This window comes from Condylura cristata, unplaced genomic scaffold (assembly GCF_000260355.1).
Source record: "Condylura cristata isolate star-nosed mole 26May11 unplaced genomic scaffold, ConCri1.0 scaffold00030, whole genome shotgun sequence".
NCBI classification, from domain to species: Eukaryota; Metazoa; Chordata; class Mammalia; order Eulipotyphla; family Talpidae; genus Condylura; species Condylura cristata.
In genome coordinates, this window is record NW_004567131.1 from 20,782,682 (window position 1) to 20,798,197 (window position 15,516).

General features: G+C 39.9%; 1 protein-coding gene across 1 annotated transcript in view; it reads left to right on the plus strand.

The window, feature by feature from the left end:
- The first annotated feature begins 7,934 nt into the window (after positions 1-7,934).
- Positions 7,935-15,516, plus strand: part of MRC1 (mannose receptor, C type 1) — a 73,014-nt gene continuing 65,432 nt past the window's right edge. The window contains exon 1 of the mRNA XM_004691281.2: positions 7,935-8,040. Within this exon, the coding sequence (XP_004691338.1) occupies positions 7,980-8,040 (61 nt within the window). The 5' untranslated portion in view covers positions 7,935-7,979. The remainder of the gene's footprint in view (positions 8,041-15,516) is intronic.

Sequence of the window (15,516 nt, forward strand, 5' to 3'; positions counted from 1 at the left end):
TGTTTAAAAGAAATGCAATATAGCCTAACTTTTTTTATGAAGCTTGTCATGCACATTTGTAAGCTTATTTTTATTTTGGTCTGGGCATAGGTTTTTATATTACACAAAGAAATGAAGAATAGATTGTGCGGGATAAAGTATTTTTAATAACTGTAACATGTCAGGTTTTAAAATATATATACAAGTGGTGCTAAATATACTTAAAGTTCAGTCTTAAAAGTTGTCCTTCCTGTTTCTCCTGAAAATGTTAGTAGTTACAATTAGCTATGTATATTTCATTTTTTCCTAACAACGCTCAAGAAAACTTTTAAAAAATGTGAACATGTTTTACCACTAAGTCCAAGAATGAGATTTTTGTCTTTATGTAAATTAAAGAGTAAAATACGATTTATTGGTTAGAATTAATTTTTAGAAAATACATTTGAAACTATTGAAGCGTTTTTTAAATATACTTTAAAAAATTGTGAATTGTAGTTGTGAGATTTCCTCCAAAGTTGAAATTATGTTGTTTTCCCCACTGCAGCAATGACTTTATTTAATTATTTCTGCATAACATAATAATATAGTCTAACCGATATTTGACTCAGCTTAAGGCTTAGTTCTTATGCTGGTACTGAAGTAATAGCATAAATATCCTTTAATATACTGAAGTCAAGGTTCACCAGTAATCCTTGCCTAAAGTGTTATAAGGAGAAGCCTAAACTGAAGATATCAATTTTAAAGTAAAAGGGTATTTTATTTGTAGAATTTGATACTATCATAAAAATAATCATGAAAAAGTCCTGTTTAAAGTTAAAATTTCCACTTACAACTGTAAAAGCAAGTGCATCAGTATTTTATATGGATAATATATACATAAATATCTTGATGTCAAGATTATACATATAACTATGTGATTGATCTTTGGTGTGTTGGTTTACTGCTCAAATATTCCCAGTAGAGGTTTTTCATTTTATGACTTCAGGTGCTAGAAAGAAATGTGTAATTTTACAAAGTTACACAAATTTGCATTGGAGTAATGACTTCTGTAGTCAGTCTGGTCCATGCTCTGTGGTAATAAGTAACTTAAGAATGGACCTCTGAAATTGCTACCACCCCACTGTTGTATCTCCCAGTCTCATTTGCCCCTACGTTTTATGGTTTTTCCTTTAACAGGTTTCTTTACAGTTGTTAAAAGTTTAACTTCCGACTTTTTGACTTTGGGCAAGTTCTTTGACCACTGTAAGCCCTCATTTTCACATCTAAGAAATGAATACAATAACACTACTAAAAAGCAATAGAGTTGAGAGGTTTAAATGATAAGAACTTTCTTATCTCATTATTGGGCAAATATAATTATGTTAAATCCCAAAGAAACAAGTAGCTAAATATATTATCTTAGCTCTCCAGTTTTATTAATTTTGTAGCTGATTTATAATATTCCTATATGTGAAAATAGCTTACATAAATTTACACTTAGAGAAACTGAAAAGTGTTACTTATTTTAATTTAGAATGCATTTTGCAGCTAATCTTTGAATATGGATGTGCCTGATATTTGAGGAAGATGCAATACTTTATACAAATAATGAAGGCATGGACAAAAGATTACGTGGCTGTTAAGTATTTAATTTAATTTATTTTGATACTTTAAATGTGTTCACATATTTATAAAATTCAAATCTATGGTATTAAATAAGCTTTGTAGCAAACTATGTTAATGAAACATTGATAGTCTATACTGTGTGATTAAAGTTGTGTTATTAAAATTATGATGCAATTTTCATAGTTTTTATTTACTGTGGGTACTGGGGTCCATAAGAACTTAATGTCCTTAGGAAAGTTTACTTTTCTGCTACATGAAATTACACATACAAAAACTGGCAGGTATTTTATTCCAAGTACAATTTAAAACCCAGCTGATAATTCTATCTTCTAATTTTAGGCTCCAATAAGTTAGTTAGATGACAGGTATATTTATAAAAATCCATGTAGGGTCAGACTACTATTGTGAACTCTAAATATAAGTTTTTAAAAATTAAAATATATCTAATAGACATTTAAATGCCTTTTTCTAAAAGCTAGTAAGAAGTTAAAATTTGTGACTGCTATAATTGTGTTCTTTTTAGGACCTTATTTCACTGAATAACAATTGCAAATAAGGAGTAAGAAAAGAAAGGAAAACTTAGTTGAATGTCCTCTATGTGTGGGGCACTGTGCCATTTGCTTAACATAAGCAGTAGACCTTCAAGCAGGACTTTACTTAATGAATACAACAGTGTTTGCACTTCATAAAAATTAACAATATATTGAATGAAGTTTTCAAAAAGAATAATACACTATTTAGAAGTTATAGTACTCAAAATAATTGCTTATCCTATGCGGAGAAGGATATGGTCAATCATGAATAAAAAATACATGAAATATACAAGGTGAGGACATCTTATTTTACAAAGTATTTTTACATGTTAATGAAAATTCTGTGCTTAAGTATATCTTTTAGTGTGATGTGTTTTTTACTGTGGGATAGGTTTACTCAAATTTTGGGTGACTCTCTCTCAGTTATGGATCCAGCTCTTTTAGTAATCTGATAAATAAGCAACAGAAGATGAAAAAAAGTGAAACATAAAGACATGTACATCTGCACGCATGAAAATACCCATGTCCACCTGCATTAGAATATTGTAGTGGGTCACAGAGACAATGATTCATGAACTCCAAATGAAGCCACTCATATTTATCAGGACACTGTGCACGACTGTGGTACCTTATGGAAAGAATGCTGTAGGCTGAGTAGCCCACAACCTGTACATCCTATGCAGTGACTCTGAGATAATGAAGCCAAAACACCTGTCTTCTTAGAACACTAAACAGTCACAAACAATTGACTTACAGAGCTTTTAAAAATTCCCATACTAATGCAAATTGGTTCAACTGTAACAGGGTGATCCCCAGGAAAAGGGGAAGTTCCAGGTTTCCTGCCCCACCCAGAAGGAGGGTGGAGCTGAGCAGAGAAGAGAGGGGCCTGGAGGAAGAAGGAAGTAGGATGGAGAGCCAGAGGGAGACCTGAGGAAGCCTGGAGCAGAGATGTGATGATGGTATATATATACAATGAAATAATATTGAGCAATCAATAAAGATAAATTCATGCCATTCCAAGCAACATGGACAGACCTGGAAGGGATTACACTCGGTGAAATAAACCTGAAAGAAACAGTAAAGTACTCAGTGGTTTCACTTATAGGAGGAATGTGGGGGAAGCAAATAAGGGACCACGAAAAAATAATAATTATAATTAATTAAAAACAAAATTAACACGCAACTATCAGTCAGAGTTATTCTGCAGTGGAAGGGGAGGGAGAAGATCAAAACAGGGGAGGAAAGAAAAAGGGGCCATGGTGATGGTGCAGGGTGAATTGGTCGTGGGAATTTATAGGGACTACACCTGAGAGGAGATAGCATACATTGTACAAAAGGTAAGAATCATGTAAAATATATAAGATAAGATATTCTGTATTTTAAAATACTTCATTAAGTCACTCACAAATTTAGTACCTACTATAGACGAGGTATGGCTTATATGATTAACAGTCCACAAAACATGTCTTAGCAAACTGATAAATTACTTTCAAATGTAGTTTAGTCACTTTCAGTGTCCATTTTTGCATTCAGTGTTTGGAAGTTTCTATTCTGTCCCAATAATAAGTAAAAAAACTGAACAGACTAAAAAATCAACTCTTCTGAGATACATAAGAGGGAGGAGTACACAATGCAAACTACTTCCCCGAAGCCTGGAGAGAAACAGGTGAATACAGGGAGCTGATATTTGCTGGAACAGAGACTCCCAGCTGAAATTTACACAAGAACCAGCACAGGGGTAGGAAACTCTGAAATGTAATTCATGAACGGCTAGAGACTTAGTGGGAATAATCCTGAGTTGAGAATTACAGGTAGAGCCAGTTATAGGATTCTCCACAAAAGCAATCCCATAAAAAGTTCTCATTAGAAATAATTGCAGAACAATTCCCTCAAGCTTTCCCTAGGGAAAGGAGAAATGAAAACTTTACAAATGCAGGGCCTACATGATGGCACAGAGGTTAAAGTCTCAGGGCTATCAGGCTGTCACCAGCCACTGCTGCATGAGTTCGATCCCAGGCCAGGGAGCTGACCCACATGGCGCAGCAAACCTCTCCCATCACACTCCCTGTCTCCCTCAGCAGTGTATTTCAGTAGATCTGCCTGTTCTGCTCCCCATCCTCTCTGGTGAATCCTCTCACCCCACTCTTGCATCTCTGGCCTACACCCCAGCTTTTATATGCATAAATCAATGAAATAAATCTTTTTTTTTGAAAAGGAAACATTTAGAAATGCTTGAGTGTTTATTTCTTATCAAAGCCTGCCCTCAGAACCCTAGTTAATCACAGCCTAACCTGAAGATATTCAATAAACATGGGATCATTTTCCATTTATCTAGTCCTCTTCCATCTCTTTCAGCAGTGGGTTCTAGTTTTCGTTGTTTAAGTATTTCATATTGATGGCTGAATTTATTCCTAAGTATTTATCCTTTCTGATGTTGCCGTAAATGGAATTTAAAAGTGGTGAAAGCAATTAAAGACAGCAATCAGCCTCAGAACAGCTCTGATATTTGAACGACAAGGAAGGTCTTCTTTATTCATCCTGGTTCTAGCAAGTTGTCCCAGGAATTTAGGGAGTCCCTTTCACTATTGTCTGCCAGAGCTGAAGGATGCTAGGTGTTCCTGCGAGGGAAAGAATGACATGCACTGAAACACAGGTTTTTTTTCAATCAAACTCTCCCTGAATGCTAAAGTTTTGAACTAGAATGTTGTCTTCCAAAACAGTTGCTTTGGACAGTTCCTGTCAGTTCAGTAACCATTTAAGTAGAATGCTAAATTCCTGCATTCCACTCCACCATCTTGTGATACTGGAACAGGGTGGTTCCCAGGAAAAGGGGAGGTTCCAGGCTCCCTGCCCCACCCACAAGGAGGGTGGAGCTGAGGAGAGAAAAGAATCTGGGGAGGAGACTGAGGAAGAAAGAAGCAGGATGGAAGCCAGAAGGAGACCTGAGGGAGCCACATGGAGCAGAGAGAGATGTGAAGAAACCTGCTTGTTTCTTGGCCCTGGACTGGGTGACACAGATATGGGTGAGAGACCCGTGGGGAGGTTGACTATGGCAGCATTTATCTTGATTTTGATTTTGCTCTTTTCCTCCCAGACTTGTGTAGACATTTCTGGCCCTTTTCTATGGGTCTCAGCCAGAAGGTGCTTTAGTCCTGTGACGGGCTTTCAGGCCTTGCTTTGGGCCAACCCCCCTTGGGTGGACTTTTACCCACGAGGGGCTGGGTAACTTTAGGGGTTTGATTTAGAAACTATATTCTTTGTCTTCTGTATTGCACACTCATTGTATTAAAGTTCCTTTCCATTAAAGCTCTTACATCTTGTCTTGATGCGGCAGATGGCAGAACCTATTTAGAGCAGGCAGGTTTGGAGGTTCAGTGGTGCCCCCCCCTTGCCCTGTAACAATATCACTCCCCTAAGAGCCCAATTTCTCTTTTTATTTTGGTCACCTTTCCTAGCCCAATAAATCTTGCTTTCTTGACGTTCTAAGCGATAGGATAAATTCTTTGTGGGTCAGTTTGTTTCAAAGTCACAGAGCTTCCCACTGATACTGGTTGGTCATATATCACATTAGTGTGATAATAGTTGAAATACACACACGCACAGCCCAGGATATGAGTTTTAAGAAAAACACAATTAAATTTCATTTGTTTCTTAAATTTGAATCTGGGGCCCTGTGGCACAGGCTGCAGGTGCAACTAGCGCTTTCCTACCACCCCTGAAGCAGCTGGAGTCATTGGAAAAACATGCCAGTTTCCCCCACCTGCGCCAAAAGTAGCTGCCCGCGGGCAGCCCCACCCCGAGGCTCCAGCCAGGCTAATGGTCCAATCAGGCAGGTATCTGCCAAGGTGAGGAGACTCTGAAAGCAGATAGAAGGCCGCGCAGCAGCCATCTTGAGACTCCCAGCCACCAAGACTTCTCTCACTCTGTTCTGACCTCTGAAGAAAGAAGAAAGAACCCTCCAACAGCTGACTTCGGAAGATAGAAGCCCAAGAATTTTGCAATGAGCTGGCGGCTGAACCTGCCGCTGCACTGACGGAAAAGAGCACCAAAAATCCTTGGCGGCGGCTCTCAGAGCTGTTGCTGGCATCATCTGGTACCGGCTCCCCGTGCTGCCACCGCTGCTGTCTGGTCCCGGGGTTCTGAGCTGTTCATCTGGCTCTGCAGTGCAGGCTGCTGCCGCGTCCGTCGGGCGCCCGCTTGCGAAGGCTTCCAGGTGGACCCCTGCCCACCGCGTCTGGCTGACGAGTTCCAGGTCCTTCTGGAGGGCCTCCTCCACCTTGGATAGCAGCCTTTCACGTGGGCTTCTGGATACTAGCGTAAGAGAGTCAGTTACCTGTGGCCTAGCAACTCTTTTTTCCTTTGTTAAATAACCCCCTTTGTTATTCCCTGAGCCTGAGTGGTTTTGCGATTGTGTGTGGGGGTGAAACCCACTGCCCTTGAGTGGCTAGAGCGCCCCTTGAGTCCCGTTTCAAAATGATATGCATCCATAATGACTAAAACATATAATCTCTTTTCTTGATAAGAAGCAATTTTTTCAGAACGAAACTTTTATGTTAGTAACTTACCTTTTTTTTTTTTTGTCAATTAAGCATCAGTTGCATGAAAAGGAAACATTTTATCTGTGTCCTACATTGTCACTATTTTTCTCTTCTGCCAGTCAGAGTAATCTTAATTTATTAATGTTAAAAGAAATCAATAAGAATTATATCACATTTCTTATTTAAGAAGCAGAGTATAGCTTTATCACAAAGATGGTGAATCTTTGGAGTTTTCCCTTAAAAATAAACTATTCATTTAAAATTTAAAAAAACGATGTTTTCAGCAGCTTCTTTCTGAATTTCTAACATTTATCAATTGTGTTGCTATCTAATTACTAATACCTACTTCAAAAATTTTCTCAATTCATGTTTTACTAAACTGCTAAAAAATAACCAAGTACACTTGTAGAGGTTAATGTTGTGCTCAATGAAAACTGTTAGCATTTTTTTAAGATAAAGAATTCTACTCACAAAACAAATATACACCCCACTGAACAAATTATCAGATTTTTCTCCTAGCAAGGGAAACTTGGAGAGGTTCACGTAAGATTGAGGCCGAGCAAGTCTTTACTGCAAATCCCTCGCCATTTGTTTCCTCTGGCTTTCTAGAAAATTTTCTTTAGAAAGACTTTAAAACTATTTCCCCTGCTGGCATTACCGAGATTCCTTTTCAGGTTCAGCCTCTCACTTTTCTTCTAACTGAAGGAACACTTCTTGTGAAGTGTTTCTTTTGAAATTTTCTAAAAGAAGAGACTAAACACTAAATGAAGAGAATAGTGGGGATCTGTTTAAGAAAATGCTTCCACCCTAAAACTGTCTCTTACTTTTTGTCCCTGCCACTTCTGTTGCTCAAGGCTAGGAGATGTCTGCAGATGCAACCCTGGTTCAGCTGCTTGGCAGAAGAGACCTCAGTTTCCCTGCTCAGGTGAGGGCCCTGGCTTGCTCTCCGTGTAGCGGCATCTGAGAGCCGATATCTAGGCTGTTTCACTTCTGTTCCTCCCGTTGGCCAGTCCTCACTTCTCCTGCCTCACCATGACCCTCCTCCTTACCTCAGCCGGCCCTCTCCCACATGTCCCTCTCTCCTCTTCCTCTGCTCTTCTCTGAACTTAGCTTACAAAGCAAAGTTGTAACTTTGAATTCCTGTTTTCCCAACTACCCTCATGTGACAGGATATCTCTTTATTGGAGGTTTTCCCTAATTTCAGAAGCCCTTTAAAAGTGAGCACTTCCTCCACTCTCCTTTTCAGCAGGGCAGCTCTGAGAAGCGAGTAGGAGCCAGGCTGACCTAGTGTCCATCAGTGGAAGAAAAAGAGACACTCTGGGCCATGAGGCTGTCCCTGCCCCTGGTTTTCCTTGCTCTCATTCCTGTTGCTGTGCAGCTGTTGGGTAAGTCAGCTCTGAGGTGGAAGCTTTCTGCCGGGGGCCTGGGACCTGTGGCAAACCTCCCTTTGGGGCCAATGTTGGTGGTTTCTTTTCAACACCGATGAGAGGAGGGGACTTCCCGGCATCCCGGCTCAGAGGAAACTTGTTGCCTCTGCTTGGCTGCCAGCCTGGAAGCTAGAGACTTGGAGAAAGGCGAAAGGACTTGGAGACAGACTTGGAGCAAGGAGTCAGCTTCTCAGGTCAAAGGTGCTGTCTGGTCCTGAGCCTCCCAGACCCCTGACTTCTGCTTCACTTCCGTGGTTTTCCTCTGTGGTGTGTTCGTTCTAGTTTTTAATTTGCACCATTTCTATCTGCCCCCCAACTAATATTTTCCCAGGATCTTTGAGGGCTTTCATCCAAACACATGATGAGACATTGCCTTAAAGAGGCTTCTGTGAGAATGCCACAGCTCGTCTGTATTTTTTTTCTGTGAACTACTTTAAGCATCCATATTTTTTTATTGCTAGCAAGTTCATCGATGTCTGTATTCTGAGTTGTTCAATCTGATTCTTGCTGTCCTTTCTCCTTTTTTTTTATTTTTTAGTTTTCTGGAGGGCCTGTGTTTACCCATGTGGAATAGAATCAATAGAATCAAAACTTATCAAATTCTCGGACATGATCAAGTCTCTTTCCCTAGACCCAACCTGCTGAAACTTCAGGGTGTTAACGTTTTAAATGTGCCTATATAATGTGTCTAGTTGTGTAGTTGTGCCTGTAAGACCTATTCTCCTTTCAGATGAAATAGAAGGAATTTCAACTTTGAATTGTGGCTCCTGGTCCTGCCTCATTTCTCTCAAATCAGTAAATACTGACAGCATAATCTGTGCCAGGCCTCCATGTTCTGCCCAGTCCTAGAAGCAGGACTAGGAGAATAGGTAAATCAGAAACCTCTACCGGTAACATGCTTCCCAGGGAGAAGAGCATTTGGATATAAAAAGTTGGCTTATTGATATAATGGGCACTAAGTAGCAGTAATTGGAAAAAAAAAAAAAAAAAGGAAGGCGGCATAATTTGCACCCTGCCTCTGCCAGCAAGTTACTTAATTTCAAGTCTATAAAATGGGTATCATAGTGTCACCTGCTCTCCCCATCTTGCAAAGATGCAGTGATTTACAATTTGTAAAAGGTTTAGAGCATTTATAATCCATAGCGTTAGCTTTAAAAAGTAGTGACATCTCTCCCCCGTCTCTGTAGTAATTCACTGTCCCATCGGAATAGTACATGAAGCCCTTGAGGGAAAGATCTACTGCTAAGCAATGCTGGAAAAGGAGTCCTGGAGCCTGGGAGGGATTTTGCCTTATTCCTGGCCATGAAGTTTAGTGTGTAATCAGTGCTGGAAGAGCAGCTGCTACACTTAACTCTGGGAAGACTACAGGGAGATTAGCATTGTCACTACCCTGAAAATCTGCCTTGTGCGAGAGAGTTTAATGTATTCGTCATGGCCACAAAGGTTAAAACCAAGACTGGTAAACATTTTTTAAGGGTGATGTTGTCTGAAATAAAACTGTCTGTTCAGGAGTCAGTAAAGAGCTCCACCCAGAAAGTAGGTGAACAATTCAAGGACTGTGCATGAGACCTGGATTCCATCCCAGCACAGTCCAGTAGAAACATTTAGACACATTATGTGGGCACATTAAAAAGACTGAAGATGACATTGATTTTATTAATACATTTTGTTTGCCCTAATATATTCAAAGTAGTATTTGTATTAATATCAGCACTGTGTTATTTTTACATTCATTTTTTTAAATTAAAATTTCAAATTTTAATTTTGTCTTAGTTCAGACTGACAAGTGTGCAACAGCCCCCGGAGCTGATGGCTCGGATGTAGCCCTATTTCTCAAAATAATGAGAAACAATGACTTGGGGCCAAAAGAGTTTCTCAATTTGTGTAGGAATTTTTTCCTCCTGGAGACAGCAGGGTGTTTTATTCTGATGAATGGGCATCCTCTTCACAGGCACAGATATGGGAGAAGCAGCAAAGTGCTGAGAGGCTATTTACTAAAAGAATAAAAACCAAATGAGGGCCCTCCCTGGTGGCACAGCGGGTTAAAGCACAGCACTAAGAAGCTAAAGCCACTTCAGCATGAGTTCGATTCCCGCCTGCCCCAGAGGTGACCACATGGCACGGCAGACCTCTCCTGACCCGCCCACTGCTCCCCTCAGCAGTGTACTTCATCGATCTGCCTGTTCTGCTCCTTGCTCTGTCTCTGGTGAAGCCTCTCACCCTCTGCATCTCTGGCCTGTACCCCAGTTCTGTATGAATAAATAAATAAATCTTAAAAAAAAAAAAAACAGGCCCTCCCTGGTGGCGCAGTGGGTTAAAGCACAGCACTGAGAATCTAAAGCCGCTTCCGCATGAGTTCGATTCCCGCCTGCCCTGGAGGTGACCACATGGCATGGCAGACCTCTCCTGACCCGCCCACTGCTCCCCTCAGCAGTGTACTTCATCGATCTGCCTGTTCTGCTCCTTGCTCTGTCTCTGGTGAAGCCTCTCACCGCCCCTGAGCCTCGGGCCTGTACCCCAGTTCTATATGCACAAATAAATAAATCTTAAAAAAAAAAAACCAAAAACAAACCAAATGAACAGAAACATAGGTAAGAAATGCCTTTCCAGAATTCTTCTCTTTTTAACTTAAGGGTATATGAGTAGAGGTGTCTGGATAAAGGCTTATAGTAGATTATAGGCTATCTGAATCCCTATTAATCTCACTTCTCCCTCTCACTTCTCCCTGTATATGTATGACTTACTTTAGGTGTCATATTTAATATAATTTTGTAATTATTAAGCAACCCAAGTTATCTTTTTTGAATGCTTTCATATTTGTCTATTTTTCTTGTTGCTGTTCTGAATGACTTGACTTCCTAGAATTCAGAGATGGAAATCTGTGTATGTATAAGATATTGCAGATATAGGGAAGACAATTGCTTGGTGCTTTACATATTTGGTGCATCCTGAGAGTATTGGACCTAATTTCTAGGCAGTCTTCATTTGTTAAATGTGAGCTTTTAAAAGTGGTAAGCTTCACTGAAAAAGAAAAGACCCTGTCTTCACCAGGGAGTTGGAGATCAGAGATATCCTTTCACATACATATCCTATAGCCTGCATTCTGAGGCTGAATCTTGAGTCATCAGTGAAGGACCAGGTGATCACACCAGCAGCCACAGTAAGAGTTGGATGAAAAGAAAGTAGTATGTGTCTAAAAGCATGGTAGGGGGTAAAGCTAATATCAAAATGAGAACAGTATTTTCATTTTGCTTCTTGGTTGCCATCCAACAGGTTTTTTTTTTTTTTTTTAAAGATTTATTTATTTGTGCATACAGAACTGGGGTACAGGCCAGAGGCTCAGGGGCGGTGAGAGGCTTCACCGGAGACAGAGTGGGGAGCAGAACAGGCAGATCCACGAAGTACACTGCTGAAGGGAGCAGCGGGAGGGTCAGGAGAGGTCTGCCACGCCATGTGGTCACCTCCAGGGCAGGCGGGAATCGAACTCATGCGGAAGCGGCTTTTAGATTCTCAGTGCTGTGCTTTAACCCGCTGCGCCACCAGGGAGGGCCGCCATCCAACAGGTTTTACAGAAAAGATTATATGGTTACGTTGACCCATAGAGATTAGCAGAAATTAGGTGGAACAAAAATGAGAGTAAAAAGAAATAAGAAGGCTCTGTCCTTTCAAAAAAGAATTGAAGTGGAATAGAAAGAAATAAGCTCCTAAGACAGTTCCTCCAATTCCAGACAAGTAATGGCCACAGGCACTTTCAGATCCTTAATTTCCTTAGCTATACACTCCTGGATCTTCACTAGGACCCTGTGAGGTATATGCTACTGTTCACCTTTTACTAGATGAGAACACTAAGACTCAGATATCAACTAGCCAGTGAGAATCAGAGCTAATTGTTGCCTCTGGTTTTCTGGCTTTAGGCTAAGAGGTAGACATTATCAACTGGATTGTGGTGATAAATGTTCTTCAAAGCAATGGTATGTCAAAGAAGGACTTAGTCTGCCTCTTTGTATTTATGGTTCAGACTTTTTTCTTGGACAGGAGAGAGGGAAGGCATGGACATTTCAGTGCTGACACAATTGCTTCCTCATCTAGACACGGGTCTGATGTCTGGAAGTAGGCCAGCGTGTGCTGAAACAGAGGCAGGAGGAGTAAGTGGAGTTTCCCCACCTAGCTTCCTCTTAGTCAGTCTCTCTGTCTCCCAGAGTTACCTTTTTTTATGTCTTCATGTCAAGTCTATAATTGTATTACATGAAAACATTGAATACTTTTGTCTCTATCGTCACCTTTAATAATTGTCTTTGCTAGTAAGTAAATTAAGGGAATTTAATTACATACTCAGTGTTATGGGATCATTTACAACTTAAAAACTGCTTTAAATGCCTGTTATTGAATATATAACCCAGAGTACATAAGCTGGAAATTTGTGACTTTTTCCCTAAATACATTTTGACCTTTTACAGTTCTGCCCTTGAATTCACCACAGCAGAGTTGAAACTCTGAGTGTCTCTGGGTGTGCCTTTGTATTGTTCCTATCATGGTGGCAGGCACACAGCTGAGTTCACCAAATAGTTGTTGGAAAATAAGTGAGAGCTTAAAAAGATGAAGCTAAGCTGAAGGAAGGTCCCTTCAATTCTACAAATACATTTCTAACTGTATTCACAATAACCACAAAAAGGTAGCATTTAGCCCCTTCAATGAAATGACAGAGAAATATAGTTTTTCAACTGTCCTTATTTGTTCAGCTTTGCAATATTTGTGTTACAACAATGTGACTAATATAGGTAAAAGTGTGTATGTTAATACATATAAAACACTGGTGTGATTAGTAGTAGGAAATCCCTACAAGGTGACTTTTGGTTAAAGCCTTGAATCACTTTCAGCGGAAGAAGTAAGACACTTTAAGTCAGAGACATTACACAGGGTCAATTATAAAAGCAAAACTGCAGGGGAGAAGAATAATACATGAATGTGGGATTGTAAAGTGATAATTTTACATTTCCTTGTATTGTTTGGCAAAGGCGATATCAAACTTGCACTGCTTCCCAATGTCAAAGATAAATAAAGGAAAGAAGAATAGATAAGTTTGTATTGAAATAGAAGCTATTCATGTCCAAATACTTCTTTCCCAAATGTAAACAATTATAAGTTGCTCTTTGCAAAAATAGACTTTTTTTGGGAAAAGTAAACAGACTAATCAGGAATCAATTATGAAACAGAGTATCTGGGTTCCCAAGTAAGTATGATTTAATAAATATTCTTTCATTTATTTGATTAGTACTTGTCAAGAGACTATTGTGACTCTGAAAGAGAGAATTTAGTACAGCATCATAATGATAGTTTCTCTACTATCATGGTATTTATATTCAAGTAGCGGGACACAGACAAACCATCAGTAAAGAGTTTAAAAACATATCTAGGTAAAACTGTTTATGGGTTTTTTTTTTAAAGATTTATTTATTTATTCATACAGAACTCTGGTACAGGCCAGAGATGCAGAGGGTGAGAGGATTCACCAGAGACAGAGTGGGGAGCAGAACAGGCAGATCGACGAAGTACACTGCTGAGGGGAGCAGCGGTCAGTCAGAAGAGGTCTGCCACGCTATGTGGTCACCTCCCGGGCAGGCGGGAATTGAACTCATACAGAAGTGGCTTTAGATTCTCAGTGCTGTGCTTTAACCCACTGCACCACTAGGGAGGGCCTGGTTATGGATTTTTAAAAAGATTTATTTGTGATACAGAACTGGGGTACAGGCCAGAGGTGCAGGAGCAGTGAGAGGATTCACCAGAGACCGAGTGGGGAGCAGAGCCCAGAAGCACACTGCTGAGGGGAGCAGCAGGCGGGTCAGGAGAGGTCTGCCTCACCATGTGGTCACCTCCGGGGCAGGTGGGGATTGAACTATGCTGAAGTGGCTTTAGCTTCTTAGTGCTGTACTTTAACCTGCTGCGCCACCAGGGAGGGTTTTGGTTATGGATTTTTATGTAGAAGATATGAATTTGTTAAGGAGTTGTGCTGACATCTGAGGGGGGACTTGAATGAGCATCCCAAGAAAAGGGAACTTGAAATATGAAGTTTCTAAGAAGGAAATGGGGTTGAAGTATTTGAGGAACAGAAAGGCCTGTGACTGGTTGTGGTGAATGAGAGCAAGTGTGTGAGAAGGTGAGGGCAGAGGGTAGCAGGCTGGGCTGCTCCTTGCTAACGAAGGTAACAGAGGAATATCCAGGCTACTTCCTATTTGCACTGTTGAAAGTTTAAATTTGGGGGAAAATAGGGTAAACACCCAAGTCTTCCCTCAACTTAGAGAAGTCTCCAAAAAGAGAGAAGAAATTTAAATGTTTTCACCACTGAATAGGCTTTAAAATAGAATACAATGCCCATCCTGGGCATCCTCTGAAAAAGTACAAAAAATAGAAGTAACCCTCACTTGTTTATATTACCATACAGAGACAGTCATCACATTAAGGAGATCTTACAATTTGGAGTCAGGTTGCAAGTTAGGCACCTCTCACCCAGCAAAGTAGGAAATTATGTATTTTTAAAGAAATTATTTCATTTCAAAAAGAGGAAGGCCAGAGCAAGACTATGGTTGCTTAATCCAGGGTGGATGTAGAGGACTTGGAGAGGAAAGAATGACTAAATTAGGAGTGTTCTCCAGAGAAATAGAACTGATACAAGGTCTATGTGTGTCCATATTTTTATGTTTATTCTGTCTGTCTGTCTAGCTATAGAGAGAGAGTTAATTTAAAGAATTGGTTTATGCATTTGTGGAACTAGCAATTTCAAGTCATCAGGAATAGGTTGGCAGGCAGGAAATCCTGGAAAGAGTTTGCAGTGTAGTTTAGATACTGAATTTTCTCTTCCGGAAAGGACCTCAATCTGTTTTCTCTGATGGCCTTCAACTGACTGGATGAGACCCACCTACATTTTGGGGGGAGTCATCTGCTTTAGTCAAAGTCTTCTGATTTAAATGTTAATCTCATTAAAAACAAAAACCAAAAAACCTTCCCAATAATATTCAAGCATATTTGACCAAATATCTGGGTATAATGAACCAGCTAGGTTAATAGAGAGAATTAACCATTACAGTGTATATATTTGGGAAGAGTTTATTATTTCTGCTTTAGTCCTAGAAAGTGAAGGATATCCAGGAATCTGCAGTGACTCCTAGTTTTTGGCTTGTGAATCTGAGTGGATAGTGTGGTAAGAGAAAGAAAGAAGTTGGATGTTTACTTATTAAACACCATTATCATTAGAGTAAAGTTGAGATGGAACTATATATGAAAACTCAGTACTTGGTAAGAGTCTAATCAATATAAAAACCTCTGAAAGAGTTTTTTTTTTTATTTATTAAAAAGTTTATTTTTACATCATTTTGCACATTTTTTTCCCATCTCAATTGTAATCCCCACGGGTTTCCCATCACCAAATCACCCCTGTGC